Genomic DNA, 24,920 nt, shown 5'->3' with positions numbered 1-24,920 from the left:
TCTTGTTCCCTCACTGATCTTGAGGCTCTCAGCCTGTAGTCATCCAGGGAACGGCTTCGGCTAGCACTGATGGCAGGATGTGGTGGTTTCCTTGCAGTGTCAAACGAAGCTGATTTGGTCAAGGAACCAAGTAGGCTTTCCCTGTGATCATCATCGGACTTTCCTTCTTCTTCTTCCAGTTCAAACTGCTCTAGAAGGGGTTCACGGAGACCACTGAGTGGTACCTTTGAATATCCAGCTTTCCGGAAAGTCCTTCTGGCTCTGTCCAGGTGCCTTCTGAACTCCCTGCCTGGTGAAGAAGGCCCCCTTGCAGGTAGTTCAGTTGCTTGGCTGTAGAAAGTGCTTTTAATGACACTCTGTCTAGGAACACAGACAGATGCCTTTTCTGTCCCATCCCCAGCCTTTTCAATTCTGTCTTTATCAGATAAAAATATGTCTGTTTTTTCTTTCTGACTTGGATGCAACGTGCTTTCTGCAGAAGTCCTTGCTGATGAAGGCTCAGCAGCACCACTTCTTTGGGACTGCTCTGCTCTTTCATCTCGAAGTCTGGGATGGAGCCCCTCCTCTTTCTCCTTCAAGATACTTGCCATGAGCTCCTTGCTCTCTGTAGGTGATTTATCCCCCACCTCAGCTTTCGTCGAAGCATACTTCCTCCTCATGGGTTTTACTGGAGGGACTGGGGCTTTGGAGTGCTTCTCTTCACTTGCATGTTTTGGAGGCTCCTGCTGGCTTGGTGCATCAAATATGGACAAGTGGAGTTCGGGTGTGGAGCCAAAGTGCCTCTTCTTGGGGAAATGCGAGTTCTCATTGTCTGAAGAGGAGCCACTGGTGCTGGACGAAGTGCTTTCTTCAATAAGATGTCGGGAGATGGCCAGGGAGGTGTTGTCATGAGTCCTTTCTAGGATTTCTGGGATAGACCGCATTACCAGTATGGATTTATAGCACATCAGAGACCGCTGAAAAGCAAAACAAAATCCAGCACAATCAGATGGAAACATAGTGGCAGTATGGTAAAGCAAGCATAGCAAAAATAACTTCTGCACTCTTAAATAGCTCACATACAAGTTTAATAACACATTTTCACCCTTTTGTACATATCATCAAATCTAGGTCTTATCTGGTCTCCAGGTCTTTCTCTCCTCTCATTCACAGTGGTGAAAGTATATTGACTTCAGGGGACATAATTGCTGTTGCGAATGGGGATGCAAGACCCTGTCTGAGATTTTCAAAGATAATCTGGCCACTCAAAACAGATGGAAAAGGAGTTTTTAACGGAACATCAGATGAGAGCCTAGCTGGAGTTAATGGCCTTAAATCCATCGGCTGCAATACGACCTACAGTGATTTAGGCCAACAGAAGACCTACCACACTGTAGGAGGTAGGATTCATCTGCTCTAACTTCTGCCCTGGAGTTAATGGCCTTAAATCCATCGGCTGCAAATACGACCTACAGTGACTTAGGCCAACAGAAGACCTGCCACGCTGTAGGAGGTAGGATTCATCTGCTCTAGCTTCTGCCCTCTAGGTCTTATCTGGTCTCCAGGTCTTTCTCTTCTCTCATTCACAGAGGTGAAAGTATATTGACTTCAGGGAACATAATTGCTGTTGCAAATGGGGATGCAAGACCCTGTCTGAGATTTTCAAAGATAATCTGGCCACTCAAAACAGATGGAAAAGGAGTTTCTAACGGGACATCAGATGAGAGCCTAGCTGGAGTTAATGGCCTTAAATCCATCGGCTGCAAATACGACCTACAGTGACTTAGGCCAACAGAAGACCTGCCACGCTGTAGGAGGTAGGATTCATCTGCTCTAGCTTCTGCCCTCTGAGACATCTCAGCTGAAGTTGAGCTGCTGGCCTTTTCTTACAGCCAACAGAGAAAAACAGGCATCTTCGGAAGGCAATCTGTCTGATTATATTAGAGAAATTCAGGAAAAGAGGAATCTTCTTGGGACCTGTCTATAATTGAGTTGCAATCATAAGGACAGCTGAGGGTACCTTAGACACAACCATGTGTCTTACAGGCACCTGCATTAGACAAGGTGATTTCCAAGCAGTAAAAGCCTAAATAATTTATTTCTGCCCCATCCATCAACCACTCTCTCCTGGGCTTATTCCCCATTCAGCCAAGCTGAGAGCTCTGCTGTGCCTGCTGTCCTAGTCTGACAGACTTTAAAAGATGCAAATGTAATTAAAAATATATATAACTGAAAAGAACCAGCATTGATTAAAACCAACTCACCTGCCACTTGCTCCGAGCCACAATGAATTTGAGCTGCTTGGTATTAATGAAATGAGCTGCTTCGAGGGGGAGGTTATGCTGCCCGGTGGAATGAGAGGAAAACAATTGGTTAAAAAATCCCGACTTCATTTCCTGAAAAGTTGTTTTTTCTTAGGGTTCCCTCCTTCCAGAATTGCTTAATTTAGGAAAGTTAGAATAGACCAAATGTGATAGTCCACTCATGGCTAAATTGTAGACAATCTCAGCTTTTCAATGATAAAAGCAAGCCCTGTTGAATGCATGTCATTAAATTCTTTTCTTTTCTCTCTTTTTTCATTTTTTCTGTTGTTAGCCTTTTATCTCTTCTCCTTAGCAATTTAAGGCACTGGAATATAAACCATAACTTTGCTCTGCAAAGCCACCGTTTCCTTTCTATACAGACACATTCTATCTGCTCATGTCAGTAGTAATCTTTATCTTTTGAACAGAAAGCTATCTTGGCATGTAAACCACCATGTGAGCCATTCCTGAGCTTCGCTGTAGGACAGAAAGCAAGAGACCAAGAGAAAAAATAAACCAGCAAGTAATATCAAGCAGCTGCTCCTCCAAAAGTCTCTTCAAACCTTATCATTTTTAATGACTCTAATAAAGAACCAGGACAAACTTACCATGAACCACTTGTGGGAAAGACAATCCAAAGCGCTAGGCCTGGCACTGATAAGAGAAAAAAAATCACCTTTTTAGTAGCGTGTCACTTCCAACAACCACCACAAGAGCTCCCTGAAGGTCCCTGCTTCACATGGACACACACATACACTTTTGTGCATGGCCTTAGGCTGCTCTGATTTAGAGAAGCCAAACAGACAGGCTTTCAACCCAAAGTTTCCTTCCCTTGAGGTGACACAATTCTCCTTTTTGAGTCTAAGCCTCCCTGCAGATCCTCTTGAAGACCCCCTGGCTCTCCACATGGAGCCTGTTCAAGGGTGTTGAGAGCAGCCTTAAGTGTGACTTTGACTCTTTAGGTGGCCAGAGGAAAAATAGCTTCGGCAGCAGGCAGAAAGAATAGAAATGAAATTAAAAAGCAAGTGCCTGCAAACATGCCTTCAAGCCACCTCTTGTACTTGAAATTGCTTAATGAATGTGGTTAATATTATTTAATTCTCACATAACTCCCTCTATGCCAGCCGTCCCTTTTCCTACTTCTCTATGTCATTTCAGAAACTCATCTGCCCGGAGGGGTCAGGGAGTCAGGACCTCACCATACCAGAAACAGGCCAATTTGGCAAATCACCAAGTTGGTTTTTTGGGTAATGGGGAATAAGAAAGAAGAATCAGGGCATAACGTGACGCATCTCACTCAGCTTTCTACTGCTCAAAAGAACTGCAGCTCCCATGAGCTGAGGTCTGCCTGCTGAGACACCGACATCTTTGCACGCTGGCTGTAGGAAAGGCTAAAGTGCACTCACTTGGGGTTCTGCTGTAGGATCCCTTTTATAAAGTCCTTTGCCTCTTCACTCAAGTGAACAAAATCAGGAACGGTCCATGAAATTTCCCCTTTCTGGATATTTAGCAGGGTTCCTCTGTCGTTCTCCCCGGCAAATGGAGACTTGCACGTTAGGCTTGTTTATTGAACACCATAAAATAAAAGGAGACAGACTTTAGAACTTTTATTTGCTCTTCAAATGACAGAAGCACAAATGCTTACGTGGGGCTTTAAAACGTTGGAGGGACTCTATGCACGGGACTCACAGTGCTTGTGAGCAGTGCATCCACCAACAGAGCATCTTTCACCCCAGCGTTACATGAACTGAATTATTTATCCCCATTTCACAGATAAGGAATTAAGGGTTTGATTTTGCTCAGCTGCAGTGGGGTGTTGGCTAAAATGAGCAAGGAGAAGACTGAACCTCATCCACTGCTCTCATTGCTAATGGCAAGGAGAGCAGGGTCTTCAAGAAGAGACAATGACCAAAAGCCCTGGGCAACCGGGAAAGAGAGAGTCAGGGAGAAAACCACAAAAGAAATTGCCCTCGTTACAGAACAACTTGATGTTTCATTCAAATCCCTCACCTGAAGGTACTGGAGGGCTCTGACTGACAAAGCAATATTGAATGAGTCTTGCTAAGAAGATTTATTTACCTTAAATATGTGATGACTCCAACAGCCCTGAAGAGAGAGAGAACACAAATGTCAGCTGTTTGTTATTATTTCTGCTTCTTTCTCAAGCACACAACCCCTCTTCCTTCCCCTAGACACCCCGGCACAGTAGGATCACCTTCTTCTGCCTGCTTTTCTGAGGAAAATATATCCCAAAAGTTATTGCTTTCACTCTTCAGTTTTCTCCCCTTCAGCGTTTTTAAAAAATGTTCTCAAGTAATCCTCCATTTTTAAAGCATCGATAGAAGAGAATACTCAAAATACTCTTTTTGGAGCTTGTTTGCCTTTTCCAGAAAGCCACTTAGGATCATCCCTCCCTAGTTCCTGCCTCTAAGAAAGATCATCTTCACTAAGATGCCCCTTTGCATTAATTAGCTGTCAGAGTTCAATTATGGTTGAACAAAGCAGACAGAAGGAGCTTTTAAGAGCCCTGATGGCTTTTGGATTCTCAGTGTTCACTTTCAATTTCCTGTATTATCATCGCCTCTCCCTTTACTTATTAACAGTAACTGGAAATTCAGGCCAGCTAGGGCAAAAGCTTTTTAGAATGATGACAGGTTACCAGATATCAGTTGCTTTTGACACCGGTGACTGAGAAACAATTTCTGGGGCAACGAACTCTGGAGACCCATATTTGCTGAACTGAGGCTCAAAGGGCGTGATCTTCTGGGCAAATCCAAAGTCACAGAGTTTAAGGTCTTCCCTTTCAGGATAAACCATGAGGATATTCAGCGGCTAGTAAATGAAATAAAATCAAAAGGAGAAACTTTTCTTGAAAGCAGGCAATATTTTCAGTTGTAAGTAAGGATAAGTCAAACAGAGAATGCCCATTCCCTGGCCCACAAGAAGCTGGCCCTGCCATTGCATGTTACCTTAATGTCCAAATGAAGGACGTTGTTGTCATGAAGATATTTGATTCCTTCCAAAATTTGCTTGATATACAATTTGACCTAAAAATGAAATCAATTATTAAGCAATTACTAAAGATATAACGGTAAAGAAGAGAGTCCCTGATTCTGGTAACATTTAACATATGAGAGAGGGAGAGATTGAAATAGAAATATTTTTAAAACTAGAATGAACTTCTTGTAATTGTCTTGCAGTTGAAATAACCTGTGAACCAAACATTACCCTGTGGAATGAAGCTGTGCCCTGCTGGAGCCTCTATCTATAAAAAAGCCCTTACTTAAAACAACCCAACACTACAAACATGCAAAAAAGAGACATAGAAATTCCCAAGTCTTATGAAGCTTATCCACTATCTCATTTATCTAATTCAGACTCAGCTCTGGCTTCGTGTAAATCAGGCAAACACATTTAAAATACATTTTAAAACTGTGTTGTAAACCTGTTTTTTTGACTATTACTGAAGAAGGAACGAAGATTTACAGCTGGCTTCAGCTTTGGAAGTTCTCAACCTTTGACATTTTGTAGAGTTAGCTGACATCTGATCTTTAAAGGTCCCTTCCAACCCAAACCATCCTGTGGTTCTATGATATTCCCCTCTCAGTATATAAAAGAAAAATCAATTTTACCAATAAATACAGGACACCTGGCTACTAGATGGGACATGTGAAACATTTTGAACTTTGAGCATCACAGATCTCAAAAAAACCTGTAGAAACTGTAATTTCAGCCCTTGGTTTGGAGACTAAAAGGGAGTGGATAGAAGTACAGTTGCGAGGGGAGAAAGTGTTATTAAGCCAGTGAAGATACCAGAGCTCCAGGTGACAGATAGCAAAGAAAAGATGATAATAGAGCAAATATCATCTGTAGTAGGCTGAATGCAATGCTGGTGGTCAAAACCACTGGTTGTTTCTAGTTAATTCCCTGAAGAAACTCAACTTAGTAATGAAAGCTGGTGGGAACACATTTTAAAGGCTGATTCTGTTTTGACAGATGGTCGCTGGCTTAAAGACATTCCTCATATTCAAAAAGGAAAATGCAGCTGGGAGGTGCTCTGGTGGTACCCACCGACTCTGGACTTTGCAATGAGAAGGAAAGATTACCTCAGCTTCAGTGACAACACCCTTCTTGAATAAACGGTCAAGGAGCTCTTCGCTGGAGCATCTGCCAACGGTGTTAAGGCAACACAGAACTACAGTTAAATGCTTATTTTTTCTTTGTAACCACCTCTATCCAGATAACGGAGCAGAATTCACAAGGTGATATCTGGCAACATGATGACCATGTAGTTCATTAAAATCTCTGTTGGGGAAGTGTAATTGGATTGGGTTTTTCTAAATCTGTGCTCCCTACACACAGGAGCAGGGTATCGCTCATGTTAAAATCTGCCTGTTGGTTATGGGCTTTTCTGCTCTGTGCTGCATTTTCCTGGTGCTCACCCAGACTGGATCTCATAGAACCAGAGTTCTTCACCTCCAAATGTTTCAGAAAAGAATCTGCCTGTTGGTTATGGGCTTTTCTGCTCTACGCTGGATCTCAAAGAACCAGAGTCCTTCACCTCCAGATGTTTCAGAAGAGAGATTTTGGAGCTTAACAACTCATTTTTACTTGTATATACAAGTATCATGATTTTTCCCCAAACTGCCAGAAACATAGTACTTCAGTGAGGATTTCACAGAGCATCCTATCCTGTGGTGCAGAGAATGATTATGTGTGTCCTTTTATCTCAGGCAAAAATTAAAAATGTTTAATGGCTTAGTTATTTATTAAAGGAGCTCTGCCCAGTACTTCCCAACCTCCTCGGAGAAGCTGCACAGAAAAGGATACAACTCCAGAATCAAAATCAGTGTTTTCCGTGTTTCAAACTGATCCAGGAGCCTGGTAATTCTGTCGTGGGACAGAGAGGCAAGAATATCCCTCTCTTGGTGCGCTCGAGCCTTCGTTTTGCTTCGCAGAGGTATGAATTTGGCAGCACAAGACACTCTGTTCCCTTTATGTACAACTCGTTTCACAAAACTGAAGCAGCCCCTGTGTCAAATCAAAGGACAAGCCATGCTCAGACTTGGTTCAAAGCCCTCTGCACAGCAGGCATGGATCTTTTTCCACGTCCCAGCCTTTGACAGCTCCCTACTGCTCAGGGCTTACACTCTCCAACAGAAAAAAGCTGTTTTTCAGGTATGCGAGGTGCTATTGCCCTCTCCTGGTTGTTTCTGACACTAAGCAACGAGTTCACATCAAGGGAAAAGCTGTTTCAGGTGATACAGCCTTCTGCTGACAAAGGTTGGTGCTCTTGGATCCCTTGGATGGGCACAGGGCTTGTACGTATGTCGCCGTGGGCTTGTGATGCTAAAATTTCCACCTATGGCTGGTGGCTGGTGTTTCTTCTGCTTGGAGCTACCTGGACCTATGGGCTGCCTGAACTTTCCCATCTTCTATCAGAATCCTCAGGGAAGTGTTTCCAGCTCCCCCGCAATGGGGTGACCTCCCACCTCTGCCAGTACTTTCAGCTTTTCAGACTTTCCCACAGCTGGGTCCACCTCTGCCTCTGGCTCCACATACTGAGCAGCTCAGATGGGCAATTAGGTATTCTCAGTGATAATGTAATCTTGGAAAATTCACTTACCTTCCAATCTCCTGCTTCACCTCATAAAGAGAATGGAGCTTTCTCCTGGTGGCCACTTTCTTTTCTGCTTGCTCTTTCTTAGCTTTGGAAATGAAGGAAAATGTCAGTGTTAATACTCAGGCAACGATGTCTCGCTAATAGCATGAAAAGTTATTGCAGGATAATTTAAGGCAGGAAAAAATTGCAGGTGTCCTCTAAACTTGTGCACAGAATTTAGTGGAGCCGTTGGCAGGTTTTGTCATCAAACATGAACATTGAGGCTGCATCTTCATCTGAGATAAATCAGAAGAGCCAGATTAAGGAGCAGAACACCATCAGAGACGTGGCCCCACTTATTTCTGTGGCCCATTGTATCAGTTCATCGTGTAATCTGAAGCGAAGGAAAAAAATATCTCATTTTTATATATATATGTAGGTCACTAGACCATTTGCCCTTCTACTGGATCCTGCCACCCTGTTAATATAGAAATGCTATGTAGGAATATAGAGCATATGGGTACCAGAAGATGACTGCAGCCAAGTACACATTGCAATGGCCATGGAAGCAACTCTTGCAGCTGAAAGAATGACCTTACCTTCACGTACAACAAGCTCTGCTTTGCACAACACCTCCCCTCCTGCGTTTTTGGCAACACAGGTATAAACACCACCATCTTCCAAGACAGCATTGTCCACAACTAAGAAATATGTTGTTCCTTCATTCCCTTGGCGGAGCCTGTTGCTGTCTGACAGCAATGTCGTGCCCTGGAAGAATGAAACGACATTTTGGCACTGGGAAAAACAAGTTGGAAACAGATGTTTCTTCTCTTCTAGAAATGAGATACAGGAACAGAGCTACAACACAGACCTTTTAGGCAAGCAAATCTCAGTAACAAAATTCTGGCTAAAGAAGTGCTCCATGGATAATTTTATCCGCTTCCACGTTACCCAATAACACTTTGTTTCATAACCCATTTGTAGGAATACAGGCTCAGGAGGGGTCACCAGGGCTATGTGGTTTATTCTTCCAGCTCTCCCAGCTCACCATGCCTGGGCAGCCAGCCCAGGGAGCAGGAGGATCAGCTACTTTGCTTCTGCTCGGTCTCCAGCTTGTGCTGGCCCTTTTGCTGCTTAATATATTGATAAATGCTATGAAAAGAAGGGTACAGGAGGGAGCATGTGTGACACAGAGAGCAGATTATGAAGATTTGCAAGAGGACATTTTAAGACCACCTGACAGGTCAGTAAAACACCAAATAAATATATATAATAAAAATAAATGTAAAGTGATGCAACTCTATGCCCCCACATGAAATGTAAGGCTCTGGGCTGTTCCTTATTCCACTGGAGCAAAATTTGAGTTACAGCAGATCACTCCATGGCAGCACTAGCTCAGTGCTTGGTGGCAGTTTAAAGTACCAGATGTTAGAAATTATTAGGGAAGAAATGAAGAACAAGACACAAAGCATCATCTTATAAATCCTTGGCTTGCCTAGCGTGTGGTACTCTTGCAGCAATGTTCTTCCCATAAAAGCTTCCAGATGAGGATTGACAGAGCAAGTTGGGGCTCTTCAGCCTCAAGGGAGGCTTGACGTGACATGACAGAGTTGTACAGAATTCTGAATAGATGCGTGAGTGGGCAGGGATTAAATTTTCCTGGTACAAGATGTGAGAGACAACACGTGAAGCTTGTTACAAATTTAGAGTGAACAGCCAAAAAGAGGTGGCACTGGAGGCAGCATTCTGTCATTGAGTTGAACTCCTTGGCAAAGGACATTGTATGTACAAGACATTTGCAAGGGTGCAAGAGGAGACTTGATAAACATATGGAGAGCTTTACTGTGGGTTAGTAAATAGATAAAAGTTCAGGTAGCTCGGGATAACTCTGAGCTGAAAATGTCAGGGATTGGGGGAACACGATACACAGGGTGTATCGTATATTCTTGTCTTGATCTTATTCTTTTCTATATGTTCAAGCATGTGCCTGTGTGTGTGTGCGTGGGAGGGGGTTCTTTGCATTTTTGATCATTTTTAAAGATTATTTTCTTTGAGTAGCTCATCCTTGCACTTGCCACACCGAAGGTATAAAAAAAGGAATAAAAACTTTTGAATACAAAACAGTTAGTTGGACAGAGAGTTACAGACAATCATAGAACAACAACTGCTTATTTCAGGGGCATGACAATATTCTGAGGAATAATAGATGATTTCTCCTTCCTTTCCGTCGGATATTCATTGTCTTTTGTCACACCCATTTTAGCAATTAGCTACGGAAAAGATACAGAGCCTGGAAGTCCTGTTGACAATTGGAATAATCGACTCTTAATCCCATCCCTGACCCCAAAACTACAGTACGCATCTTGGTGGCTCTCAGAAAGACACCAATCTCCCTTCCTGCCCATCTTGGTTCACAAAAAAATCTTGGTTGCCCTCTCTGGGCACTGGAGACAATGCAGGGTGAGATGCATGGTTGGTGGTTCCATAAGAATGGCGGCTCTTTCATCAAAGTCCGTAGATATGATACAGAATCAATGTAAGAGGTATGTAAGAAGTATTTCCACACGGAAGTACTTCTCTCCAGTCCTTTCTCAGCCAGGGAGATGTCTGCACTTACCTTAAACCACAAAACAGTAGGCTGAGGGGTTCCTTCAATGACTGCCTGAAACTTGGCACGCTCCCCAGAGTTCACCTGCACATCCTCTATTGTCACTTGCATGTAGGGAGGACCTGGTGAGACACAAGGGTTGGCCACGTGCACAACACCACAGCTTCGTTCGTGGTGATGGCGGTTGAGTTATTCAAATGGGATTTACAGGAGACGAGAACATGGCATTAGCTTTGTGTCAAATCAAAAGATATCACAGCAATTTATTTGTGTTTCTTTACACTGACGTTGCTTTTAGGCTTCATATCCTCATGTTTACCTGTTACTTTTTGCTTAATAAAAAGTTACTACTCCAGAAATAGAGGTATTTAAAAGAGCGGTCAAGAGCTATTACCAAGGAAAAGACAATGACAATCATGGGATGTAGGGGAGGGAAACAAGACTCTTCCTTACTTGTTGGGGTCTTCTGCTCAGTCTTATACACACAAGTTCTTTCTGTGGTCTCAATATAAACTTCTCTATGTACGTCCCAGACCATGTCTCCTTCTCTTCTGTACCAGTCACCTGCCCCCGCAGCTGGTGATGTTCTTTCGTGAAGCCCAAGAGAAAAGATTACACAGTCACATACAACTACAGAGATGCAAGATTATACCCTGCCATCGATCTGTGTATTAACCATGAGATAAATCATTATTTACTTAAAATTAATACAAGAAGGATTTTGTTTTGGAGGAATGAATTTCTCTCCAACCTTTTCTATCCTTCTTGTACAATGCATGCGTGAACAGGGTTCTAAAAGTAATAACAAACCTACAAGAATCAGTTCAAGCCACCACCTGCTTCATCCACCACAGAGGACTTGCTTTTCTTGCAACAAAGTTTGCTGTATTCAGAAGTCTGTGTTTTGGGGTAGGTGTTTATTTACCTGGTAATAGGAACGGTGCGTTCCTGCGTGCTTTCATCTCCAGCAGCCGTATCTTCATGGGGAGGACCAGGCCTGAGCTTTGGCACACTTGGTTCTTCAGCTGGAACCTGTCTTTGTGCTTTGCCTGGCAGAAGAAATAGGGCAAGTTAGACATGTCCCCTCTTACAGCACACTTGAAACCCAGAGCAAACCTTTGGAGCCATCTCTAGTCTGCTTTGTGTCAGAACTGAGTCCTTTTGACCTCAGCTGGGTGCAATCACTGAAGCTAACAGGAAAATTTGGCTCTTTTGAGAAGAGAACATGAAGCAAAAGGCTTGAATGACATCAGAGACTGAATGGTGGCACATTTCTGACTGGGCAAAACTGATTTTTCTGTAAGGAAACACACAGAGACACAAATAAGAAAGAGAGTCAGTAAAGACAAGAATAAATAAGATGACTGGAAGGATAGTGTTAGTTCAATTCATTCGTTATAGAATCATAGAGTTGTCTAGGGACCTTTAAGATACTTTAATTGTGTTTGAGTTCCAGCTCATGGCTATGATGAAATCATAGAATCATTTAGGTTGGAAAAGACCCTTAAGATTGACTCCAACTGTTAGCCTAATGCTGCCAAGTCCACCACTAAACCATGTCCCTCAGCATCTGTCAACACCTCTTTTAAATACCTCCAGGGATGCCCAGTGTTAGCTTCCTACATAGAAATGTTTCAATTAAACTTTACATTATGAGAATAGCTCTTGACTCCCTGATGCAATCACAGGCAGCATCAGTGAAATAAATAAGCTGACATCACTGTAAAACTAGTGGCCAAGACAGGCCCTGGGTAGGGATAAAACTAATATGGAGGCATGCTCATATGGAGGACCTAGTGATTTATAACGTCAGCATTGGTACACCTTCCCTAGGTTCTTTGAAAATTTCCTCATACAACTCTAAGTTACACCAGAGGAAGGTTTGACATCTCAGGTTTATAGGAACAAGGAAATTAAAAGATGGTATAGCTTAATAGCAGTTCAGGTATTTTCCTTCTTTCATTATTAATTATTTTACCAGCTATATCTTCAAAAACTGGTTCCATTTCCCATTCAAAAAGTACCAGAAAATCTTTTGATATTGACCATTGGAGTTACCCCATAGGATAAAGTGCATCGTCTCCTTTTTCACCTGAGGAGAAAAGATTAAATCAAGTGGAGTCTTCTCCCCAGCAGGAAGGGCCTTTTTAGAGAGCTCTCTAGGGATGCTCGGTGCCGGCTGGTTTGGGAAAAAAAGCAAGAGTTTCTAGAAATCATATGAAACAGCTCTATTGGGATGGAAAACATGGTTATTCAAGACATTACTGGCAGGATCAGACATCCCAGGTTGGTGGGATTATGCTTTCCTTCTGGCACCACTATCGAAATATTTGTCTTCTTATTCAAAGCATGTGATGATAGGGACAGTTGTCAAGTCCCCATCTTATTAAAATAATTCCCCTTATTAATGACATGTTTAGTTTTCTCAGATGAAAGGACTGCAAAACCACCTCATTCACTATTCCATTTTTTCTGTAGTTACAACTCAGAAAATAATCTGCTAGTTGACATTTTACTTATGATATTTGAGTCATCCTTCTTCACCAGAGGATTATTTTCATAGATTATTTCCTACTAAAAAGAAAAAAAAAGGTTTTAAAACCCTGTCATTTTTTAACGCAGCTATTTGGGTCTGATTCCATGAAATACTTCTATTCTCATTTTTATGTTTTAGGCAAGAATATCTTCTTTTTTAAACAGCATCTGGAGTTCAAGGGCTGAAGGCTACTTGACATTATATTTTTAAGCTGGCACTGATGGAGGACAGTTACTTTGACCTGACACAGAGACGGCTTAGACAAGTTGTTATGGCAGAAGCAGAAGGAAGACAGGAAGGGTTGCCAGCTATTAGTGTTGTATTTTTTTTTTAAAAAAAAACAAACAACACAAAGACAAAAGACTTGCTCTTCTGTCAAGACACAGCCACACACATTGTAGGATTTAACCACACAGAAACTGTTAAGGAGTCTATCAAGGCTCCATGGCCAGTGAAATGAAGGTGAACCTGATGTGCCCAACATCCTAGAAAGACTCTGGCAGTTGATACAGGGGTGTTAAACAGATTTCCATTTTGTTTATGGCAAAAAATAAAAGGAAAGCAACCTCCCCACCCAACCAAATCAAAACCCAAATTACTTCTATAAATGTAAAGGGTGGATTCCATCCCATCTTCTCCCTAGAAAAACATGAAGTAAGTCCAGGGTGAAAAGACCGAAGGTGGAAAAATCCCTAATCCCTCCATTTTGGGCAGGTGATGAACCAAACTCTATTTCAGACACAGTTTTCAAACACCACCTGTTTCCAGAAAGATCTGCCCCAAACTTGTGTCTGACCTAACCCCAACCCACAGTTCCACATTCCTTTGGATCTGAATGTCCTCTCTTGATCTGCAACAGCTCATAAAAAAACAGAAAAACAAGGGAAAAAACATCATAAATGGTGTGTTTGATATTGTTGTCTCTCTTGACTCCCATGGGATGTTTTACATACTCATGCCAAACCTACCATGACCTGCAGCAGCCTGGGTTTGGGTACTGGCTTCATGAACTAGCACAGAGGGCCTGGCTGCCGTTTCTGAGTGGTCTGAAAGAGCAGACCCAGGACCGCCAAGGCCACCAGCTCCTCCTCGCATGCCTGGGGGAAGAGTCACCAGCATTGATGCTGAGTCCACGAGTTTCTTTAGAGCTGTCTTGATCTCCTTATCAGCACGCTGTAGCGAGGCCTGGACAGAATTCTCCATCTCTGAGTGCGAGGAAGTCATTCCTACAGACAAGAAGAACAGCTTTTCTCTCTTCAGGATAAAAAGAAAATAGCAGCATCATCCATCCCATGGAAATAATTGCAATCATATCGTTTTCCCCTCCTAGAGGAGAGAGCTGATGCAAAAATGCTTATTCCAGCAAAAGGGGACACAGCTAAGACAAAAAATAAGAAGGTTGTCACAACATGCTTCAGAAAGACATATCTCACCAGGTTGAGGACACTGTGCACACACCCAACCTCTCCCCAGACAGCAGAATGAAGGATCCATTTCCCAACTCAACCCTACCTTGGCTGGTCTTCCAGAAATACCTTTATTAAAGTCAATGAAATGAACCCAGTGGTGACCCATTGCACTGATACAGACCCTACGTGCAAAGATGTTATTCTCACAGGGAAGGAGGAGGAGTGAGGAGGTACCAGCCTCCCTGATGGCTCTGAAGAAGGGCAGGGGAAAGAAGGGAAGGCTGCACTGCTTTATGAGGCTGTGAGTCTGAGAGGGTGGCAGAAATGTGACTCCTTGCAGAATAATTAATTTGTCCAACTGGGCAATATTTAAATGTTTTTGCTGGGCTTTGCACTGAAATATACTTGAAACTTTTAAATTCATACTGGACTACACCTTTGCAAGATACTCTGGAAGCAAGGTCACTTGGTCCATACAGTAATGCACAGCAGTTTTGTGTAGGGAAGCATTATACAGAGGAAGATATAACTCCTGCCTCAAGAAACTCACTGTCTTGAAGGCAGAGAGAAGACAAAATCTTTCCAGACATAAAAATGGATTTTCAAGCATACATCTTTGCAGAACAGCCACCCAGGAGATAAACAACCATGGTCTCATCCCCAGTCAGCACAGGTAAAAGAAGCTAGGCTAGGATGGGATTGTAGGACCTCAGGAGCTCATCTCATCCAATCTCCAGCCCGATACACCTTCCACAAATCTTGAAGAGGCACAAGAAAAGGACAGATGTTATCTATGGAAACCCTCCAAGTAACCTTAAAGGCAGACAAAATGCATGCCAGATTCATACAATTCATCACGCCCACGATGTGATGACTTGCCAACAAGAGTGCAAACTCAAACTGTCTTGCGATTCAAGAAAAAATAAGAGCATTTGCACACAAACACCTCTGACTGGCTTAATGTCATTGACACAGGAGCATGGCCTGTAGCTGCTTTGATTCTACTCCTTTCCTGGCCTTAAGGAAGTAAAATCCCACGATAGGCCTTAGCAAGTAAAGTTGAAGGCTACAACTGGATCAGCCCCCTTTGAAGAAAGTCTCAACTTGATTTTTGATCTCAGTGTCCTCCCCATGAGCATAGCAGTTATGAAATATTTCAGTTCTGGGTGTGCTGATGGAAAAATCAAGTCCTGCTCACGGGATGTCCCAGACTGCCCATCAGTGTTCATCAGCACTGGGCAGGGTGGAAGACGTTTAAATAACTCTTTAGATAAATATTTTGTTTCCCTGATGTTGGTGTTGTGATTACCACCAACTGGTGCTGTCCGACAAGTTGGGCAGCTGCCAACAACCACACTGCTTGGAGAGGCATGAAACACACTTAGTATCTGTCAATGAGAAAATATATTCACAGGTTTTATATAAGAGGCATGAAACACACTTAGTATCTGTCAACAAGAAAATATATTTGCAGGTTTTATATATATATATATATAAAAATATACACACACACACATATATATACACACAGTTCATACATAACCACAGTTCTCCACCTTACTGCTAATACCACCACTTTCCTCCCTGTTTCCATCCTGTTTAGGGATATTACACACTATGAGAAACTTCACTATTAGCTGAGGTACCTCAAACTAAAGCCGCAGTGAGGGCACAACCCTGATGAACAGCCCATTTCCCAGTTCTAAAATCTTAACCATAAACATTGCCGCCCCACACGTCCTTCAGCCAATAACAAGGAACACCAGACTGATGTACATTTTGAGGTTTCAGTTCAGCCTGAGAGAAGGACCCAAGAGAACGAGCATTGTTCAAAATTATTGACTCCTAGATCTGGGTTGGAAGTTTCCCTAAATACAGGTTCTTTCACTGCAACACTTCTGAAGGTGGCCAGAAGAAGCTGAGCTGGAGCTGGGTTCCTGGGTTGGAACCCAGCTCCTGCTGAAGTCAATGAGAAAAGTGGCTGAGCTGATGGACTATCGAGTGCCATGAACAGAAAAGAACACAAGAAGCCAGTGAGTTCAGTGACAGCAGATGCAAGACATTTATTGATATAAACTCAGCATCTAACAGCATATCTTGCATTTGATTTTTTTTTATTTGGGTTTTTTTTTGGTGGCTTTTTTTTTTTCTTTTTGTATCTCAAGCAAACTGAAGTTTCCACTTTATTAATACCCATTCACCTGCAGGAATTTTAGTAAAACATTCCTTGTATTAAAATTTTTAATACAGCTGTATGATTTCATCTACAGGAAATAAACTCCCACACATCTCATTAGTTATCTACATACTGTAATCACTTACAAGCATAATTTTTAACCTCTAGGAAAACATTTTGAAAGTATATGTAATGAACTTTTCATAACCTTTCACTTTTTGAACAGAATCCTGCATACGATTTTAAAAATTCCTTTCAATTTATTCTCTTTTGCTTAAATTTCAAACAAAAATGTAAACAGATGTCAATTGCTTTGGGCTAATGAAACGAATTATAGGTGTTTCTTCTATGACCATCTGAACTGCAACCTTTCAGCTGCATCCTGCAGCTCCAACCTGAGCATCATCCACAACAGGAGCAGACCTCCATGATCCTTTACACATCTTTATTATTTTTTGATATTATATTTTTGCAGACTATAATAGGGCCAATTCTTTTCTCAGCATCTCAGTATCTTTGTAAATCCGAATCAAATCCACCTCCTTCTGTGGAATTCTTCTAGATTGATACTGGAATAACTGGGATCAGAATCAGGCCCAATAAAAAAGAAATATTTTCAGGTTTGAAAATATTTCTCTGTTGTGTATTTGTTACTTTCCAATGTAGAGTGCAATATATGAAAAAAGCACTAATATATATCCATTGTATTGCTCAATTATAAAACAAACAGTAAAAACCAAGGAGATGTTATAAAAAATGGGAGAGTAACATAAAAGAGGCTTGATTTCTTTCACCACATGTAATCACTGGAAAAGCATCCTATACCATGAGGGTAGTGCACAGGATATTACACATAACGCCCTGTTTGGATATTGAAAGTAAAAGGCTGTGAAATCACTACGTTCATTTTAGTCAGTATACAGTCAAGGTGCATCCACAGAAGGAAAAGAAAATAAAGTACTCTTTTCTACGAGCACCTTTTGTGAACTCACTCCCGCTTAGTGGGAATATTGCCCGGAGAACTCCAGAAAAAGCTTCACAATTTTACCTAGCTGGAAAACACTGAGGCAACATCACACGTCAACATTTCCAAGGCAAAAGCTCACTCAATCCCCTTTCTTCATGCTAGTTAGAAATTCAGCATTTCTGGTTTCTCTGCACCATCTAAACAAAAACATTTTCTGTAGCAACAGCACTACACAATTCAGCTGGGACAAGATGTTGGGATTTTTTACCCCACATCTCTGTCTACGATAGAGAGGGCCAGTGTTGGTCCTACCAAGATCAATGACAGCTGACTTCAACTGGGACCAATATTTTTGGGCCTGTGAGCTCATTCCTTGCCAGGGTTGAGCAACTTGAGGAAGGTCTGTGCAACAGGAATGGGTCATGCTCACGGCCTCTTAGCCTTCCTCAGGCAATCAGCACTCCCTCTGAGCTGCAAAGCTCCAGAGCAACTCAACAAAAGGCAATACCTCTACAAGACAGCTCCACGAACATGGTTACAGTAATACGATGCAATTGCAACTGTCAGTGTTTCCAAGCAGCCCAATGTATTTATGGTAAGTATCTCTTTCCTTTCTTTTTTATTTTTTAAAGCTGTCTTTGTGCTCCTGCTGCTTCGCCGTAGCTCAGTGGTGAATTCCTCTTACTACATATAGGAAATATTATCCATCAATCTGTTAAAAGTAACGTTTCACCACTGGCATGTACAGGAGAACAAAAATTCTTCCAGCAATATTTATCGACAAAGACCACATTTGTGGTTCTTTATAAAAGTATTAGCATTTTATTATAGATACAGAAGTCATTTTGTGCAGCACGTTAATCTTTTGCTGCACATTAGGTAAATCTATATTTTAAAAGATATGGTTTATAGATCCACTGCACTAGAATGCAGAATAACGAAACCTACATCTTTAGACATCTAGGCAGTGGACTTGAAAATAGCAGTAATTTAAAAAGGATGCTCTTTTTCTACATAAAGCAGAAGAGAACAACGAAATCCTTGGTTCCTCAAGTCAGTGGGTCTTTCACCATTGACTTTAGTCAAATCAGGATTTCAACCAAAAGGTCTGAACAGCCCTAGTAAATGCAATATTTTCTATGTGTTTCATTCTGTGGCAGAAGTTTAAAATAATTTAACCAGACTGCACATGTTGAAAGGTTTATGAAGAAATTTTGATGGAGCTAATTGGTGTCAGAAGCATACGGCAGAGTCAGAGCAGTGTGAAGCTTCATGACCTTTGGGCGCACACAGGGACAGGAGACTGCTTTAGCTGGAGACAGTCCTGCTACCCTGGGCTGCCAAAGGATGCTGAAAAGCTTAGGCACTTTCACCTTCTTGCCACACCATAATTTACAAATTGGCACCTGAAGTAATTTTTAAGTTCATGGACGAAAATGCAGTTATTCATTTATATTTCTGTCATAGGCAGGAGAATCGGGCTTTACCTAAACCTACCATCACCGCTCCCCTATGGAATGATATATGTTCACCTCAATCAAAGCTTTTTAAATTACAAACTGTTCTGACAGACATGTTCCCTTTAAGACTGGAAAAGCTCGACATATCATATTTAAATACATTTAAATATATTCTCCTCAAAGATATTCCCTCATACATGTTACCTTGTCATCTTTACCACCAATTCCCCTCACCTACAACAATTTTGATTAGTGTTTCTTTTTTTCAAAAACGCTGCTTTATTTTGTGTTGAAAATTATGCTTGCATCTGCTCAGCTTTGGGAGAGGTCTTCTGTGCTGATGTGCAAGGTAACAGGCTCGCCAACAGTCCCATAGCTGAGGGTTCTCGTGGAAACTTCAGTTTTAAAGCTTGACTGTCCATTATCTGCTGAGAGCTGGACTTCGGTGCAGAAAGATGGTTTCACTGTGAAGGAGGGAGCAGGAGAAGCTGCTGCTGCTGCATGCACTCCAGGTGTCATGCTCATACAGGTGTCACTCACATGGAAGGAGATGTTTGAGGGACCTAAAGACTGCACACCGGTTACTCTAGATGCTGACATGAACACACTCCCAGGAACGTGCTCCTCAAACTGGCTGAAAAACCTTTGCCTGGGCTCAGAAACCACAGGTCTCCCCAGGTTCAGCAGCACTGGCTTCCCAATCATTGGCTCGTTGATTTCTGTCTGGAGCACGGAGATCTCACAGGGTTTATCTGCCGAATGGTTCTGATCATCACACCCGTAGGTCTCACCTTCTTCAGGAACATAATCTTCAAGATCCTCCAAAGTTAATACTTTGCCATTGTGGGTTAAGATTTTGCGGTCCCGGGTGCTAAGGTCATCATCTGCCTGTAGTTCCTCTGGTTCATCAACTATAATGACATTATCCTCTTCTGGAAGGACTTCAGGGATTACTTCAGGTACCCCCTCCTCAACAGGCCAAGACAGGTCTAAGTCATCTGCGTCCTCTGTAACCTCTGGACTCGCTGGTGAGAACAGAAGCTCCTGCTGGTCTGCAGCACCTGTCTCAAAACTGAAGATCAAAGGCTCGCCCCCACAGGCAAGCAGCGGGGAATCAACGTCTGATCCATAGTGACCACTCGTTTCCTGTGGGAAGCTCTTTCCTTCGGTTCCATAAACCATAAATGAATTATTTCCTAGTTGTTCGGACCCACACGGGGAGCTTCTGTCTTCGTTGCTGACTTGAGGTCCTTCCTGTTCAGTTGCATAGACCAAGGGCTGGATATCAGCCTCAGAGAGACTGTCACTAGGCATAGATTTTGACTGTTCCACCAATTTATTGTTGGAGTTGTTTGTGTTTGGATCATCTTCTGGAGAACGCCTAGGCCTTGAGCTGGGAAAAGTGAATGTTAACACCCCTGAGTCGTCTTTTTCTTGTTTTGCTGGGGAAGATCCTCTTTTCCTTGTAGGTTTTGGTGATTTTTTCACCTTGAATTCAATTATTTCTTCCACTTCGACCCATTTGGGCTTTTTCTCTTCCACCTTGGTCTCTATGACGACGTCTCGCGCTGCTGCTCCTTGCCTGTCCTCTGCTTCTGTGACAAAAAGCACGGGAACAGCCGACTTTGATGCTGCCTCCTGCTCATACCTGTGGACGGGCTGCCTCATCTTTGAGACATAAACCGGCTCTGGAGTTGGCTCCGCTCTTGGGGAGCGGGAAGGCGAGTGACCTGAAGAAGAGCGTGCAGGAGAAACCCTTCCCCTTTGCCTCGGGCTCTTCACCACAGTGGTTATCGTTTCCTCTCTGATGACAGAAAGGGTTGACACGGAGTTGGCAGGAAGACGAGACTTTTCGGGGAGCCACACTCCATCAGCACATGCCATTGACTGTCAAGGCGCTACAGTGGGGTTAGTTTTGTGAGCACTCCAGCTTTTGGTGAAGCGTGTCATTTTGGAAGGGGTACACACGCAACGCACACACCCACATGCCCATCTCCACTTACTTTCTGACCCAGGGAAAACCTCAACACCCTTTCCCCAAGGCGGATCCTAGGAGCAACCCCACAGGAAGATCTTAGGAGCATGCCCCCAGGAGATCTGCTCCATTAACCTCCTTGAGTGCATGAACACAACAAGTATGTCCAGCTGAGAAATGTTCTTCTGGATCCTGCTATATTCCATGTCCTTGTGCTGACTGCCTACTGTGCTACTTTGGACCCATGTAGCAGTTTCATCCCCAAAATTTTAAACACTTAAGGAATTTAACCTTTTCCTGAGTGTCTTTGGCTCAAATCCTGGCCTCATCAAACTCAATGGCAAAATGCCCTTTATTCCAATAGGGTCAGCAGTTTCTTCTTTTTTAATAAAGTGTGTTATCTCTACTTTGCTGATCAAAGACTCTTTTGAGAGCCGAGATCTGCATTTTCACGTGCAGACCAGTTACATTAAAAGGGCACTAAGCAAGAAAGTCAGAATTTCCTGAAGAGGTCCTCTCTGACAAAATGAACTGATTTTTACTCTTCATAACACCGTTATTGCAGACACAGCCTGATCCTACAACCACCAATTAACGTAGGGGTATCAGATGTATCAATCTGGGATGCACAGTTATCATTTCTCAGTATATTTCTGCTGGCCTTCCTTACTTTAGATTTTTTGATGTATCCAAAGCAATTGGGACTTCTCAGCATCCCTGTATAGATACACAGCTTGAGTTTAAACAGTCTTTGGCTCCCATTCCAGGAAAAGCTTTGGCTTTAAATGAGCTACAGAGGAAATTGGATCAAATAGCTTTAATATCTGGGGACAGGAACACCTAAATCCAGACTTCAATGCTCTTAAATTTGTAAGTTTAACATAGAATTTTTCCTGCAGGTTTTTCACTGGCCTTTTTTACATGGAGAAACTTGAAGGTAAAGACAGTGTTGTCTTTTGCACCAGCCTCTAGTCACAGCCACGTAGGGCTGAAAGTCACCACCTTTGCTCTCCAGCCGTCTCTGCTCTGGCTCTTGTGCTGAGATACAGAGAAGGGTGGAACGAGTCCTTGGGAAAGGAGAGCCTGTTTCTCCTGTTGAGTTTCTCCGATCATCATGGAAGACTAATCCTCTTAGATCTCTCGTAGCCTTTCTCACCTATAGGTCTCGTCTTTGGAGAGGCATTGCCTTCTCCCATGGAGATCAGATTTCTTTCTAACATCAATCTCTCCCTTTGAGGATGCTGGGAAGTCCAGGACTGGATCAGCTACAATGACATTTCTTCTCTTCTAGAGCACCCTCTCTTCTACTGCTCGTTTCTACTGCTTTACTCCTTCGCCAAGTTTTCTGCAATTTTACTATAGAGCTTTATGATGTATGCAGAGCCTTAATCATGGCCTTGGTGCCTTTCTGAATTACACAAAACGAAATCGTTTTAGATAAAGATGAGAATGAATCCATGTGTCCTTGCACTAGACTTTGCTCTACATTTCAAGGTTAAAATGCTTACTTTTGGGTCTGGGACTTGCAGATATAAACATTGTTCAATCTCATCACTAAATAATCTGTTATTTTTTACTAGTAATTTTGAAACGACTGTTTCTAGTTTTGAAACTGCTTCTGTTCCTCAGCTCGCTACACATTAAGGTGAGCTGGAATGTGCCCTTAAAGGGTGGTTTCCAAACTTTACCCAATTCCAGCTGAGGTCCGCTCTAATTTTATGACTGCATCCACTAGCAAAAGGAGGGGAATTTCTGTTGTTCTGAGATGCCACTCATAAACGTACAAACCTCCTTTAGAGCTGCAGCCTTAAATTTAACTGGTGGTATTCAGTCTTAGTTTAGTACTATTTAATCATCCAATATTAATTCTGCTGCTTGCGATTTGAAATCATAAAGGGTTAAGGAGGACAATTAGCTGACTAAGGAGAGATGTGAAATAAAAGCATCCCTCCGGGTGATTTACAGGCAGAGAGGTGTAGAAAGATGGGATTTACTAAGCTTTAAATGTGGTCTGGCTCTGAGTGATTCCTTGCTGATCAGGACTTCCTTGGGATATTTTTGAACATGATATAAAAAAATACATCTCTGTTTAGCTACCCCACTGGTATCTGAACCCTGGTCCTTGAGATGGTATAGGCAGAAATAGCTTCATTTTCACGTCTTTGCAGGGTAAAAAAAAGTCTAATGACTGGAGATGTTAACTGAACTGATGTGCAAGAGAGAGGGGAGAAGGCAGAACCCCTTCCTGCCTCTCCTGTCTGCTCTTTGCCTATTGGAGGTGGAAGCTGCTAGGAAGGGGGGACATGTCTTCTTATAAGCCACTGGTTCCAAATGGGCTAAATGCATGGGTTATAACAAATAGTCATCATCGAGAACAATCAAAGAGATAAAAGATAAGCAATTCTTAACAGTATTTGAATTGTCATTTCACAGTTCCTCCTCACCATCTAACAGAAGTAAAAGAAGTGAAATTTAGTATCATGTCCAAGTCAAGGACTGATTTTAGCAACAGAACAACTCTTGAGGGAATGTGTTGCCCCAAAATTTCCATTGTAGAGTCACCTACTACCATTGGGACATGACTTGAATAGCTTGGAGGTGCTCTGATGGCCTACCAGAAGGACAATGCCCCCCCTTCTAGCACATGAAACAGTTTTATTGTGTATTTGTTTATGATACTTAAAACCAAGAAGATACCTTAAGATTTTAATGGCTGATATTCTTGTCTACTTATGACTGAGAAAGTATCACTTTTTGCTGCAGTTAATCTTTATATGTTGTAGGCACCCAATATAAACCAGGCTCAAAGTATCCAAACAGACCAAGTCATTATCAGAACAAAATTTCATATTAGAAATAAAGGGTTTAAAAGTGCACATCTCCCTGCTTCATCATAAAAGGCTTTCCTAAAGAATTTTAAGTAGAAAGCTAGAAGAAATCACTGTAAACTATGAGATACTTGTTAAATTTTTCTGCTTTTCCAATTAACCAGTTCTCAAAGGTGGTTTCTTTTCAACATTGAGAGTCAGACTCTACCTTTGTGAACTCTTGTGCAACTTTAGCAGTATTCAGTAGATTTTTTTCACATGTAATATCATTAAAAACTGACCCAGGTTGTGTCTAAGACCAGTGCTGCTGTTTTTACAAAGGGATAATAAGACTTTTTTTCAGGTGGTCACTTCACGTAGCGCAGAATACCATGAGATCTGGTGGGATGGGAATGAACACTCTTGCATGGCCAATAAACACAAGCTTGTTATTGGATCATGCATAGGCAGCAAGGCAAAACACAAATGTTACCAAAAAAAAAATAATAATCAGCACTTACATGATGATGGTTTTCTTGGGCACTTTAGTCTCTTGTTCAGTGACTACAAAGAAAACAGTATGAACAGCATGGGGTTAAAGAAAGGCAAAAGCTGAAATGATTAAATTAACTTTGCTCAGTTAATCAAAATAAAATTGAGTGAAAAAAACAACTGTACCATCCCATCCATGCTTTCTGTGGTTATTTCCAGCATCATCTTTAGTGTTTCTGACCAAGAATGAGAACTCAGAGCGCTCTCTGAACAGTGAATGATTTGGCTTTGAAATTAAATATTTTGTGGAGAACAATACTGCAAAATCTTTTTATTCTATCATGAGATTCTGACATTTTTGTTTGGCAGGTCAAAGCTAGAAAACAAGGTCCATTTTTTTTAATTTTTTTTTTCCTATAATAAGGTAGTGATGGTGTGAGAAACCTGAAAATGCCTTCATCAGGAAAATCCTGGAGAGCTGAAATTCTTTAACCTGTGTTTTGACTTCCAAGAAAAAAGAGTTTCCCCAAACACTGAACAGTTTCCAAGCTATTGTGGACTAGATGCAAAATCCAAGCTGATAACAATGAAAACTAAAATCATTAT

The 24,920-nt window shown here is 42.0% G+C and overlaps 1 protein-coding gene across 1 annotated transcript in view; it reads right to left on the bottom strand.

Annotated features, from left to right (window-relative positions):
* Positions 1 to 16,475: 16,475 nt before the first annotated feature.
* Positions 16,476 to 24,920, bottom strand: part of OBSCN (obscurin, cytoskeletal calmodulin and titin-interacting RhoGEF) — a 201,805-nt gene continuing 193,360 nt past the window's right edge. The window contains exons 100-101 of the mRNA XM_014944927.1: positions 24,344 to 24,386; positions 16,476 to 20,844 (exon numbers count right to left, since the gene is read on the bottom strand). Of these exons, the coding sequence (XP_014800413.1) occupies positions 19,353 to 20,844; positions 24,344 to 24,386 (1,535 nt within the window). The 3' untranslated portion in view covers positions 16,476 to 19,352. The remainder of the gene's footprint in view (positions 20,845 to 24,343; positions 24,387 to 24,920) is intronic.

This window comes from Calidris pugnax, unplaced genomic scaffold, assembly GCF_001431845.1.
Source record: "Calidris pugnax isolate Ruff unplaced genomic scaffold, ASM143184v1 scaffold54, whole genome shotgun sequence".
In the NCBI taxonomy this organism is placed as follows: domain Eukaryota; kingdom Metazoa; phylum Chordata; class Aves; order Charadriiformes; family Scolopacidae; genus Calidris; species Calidris pugnax.
This window is presented reverse-complemented; position numbering and strand designations above follow the sequence as displayed.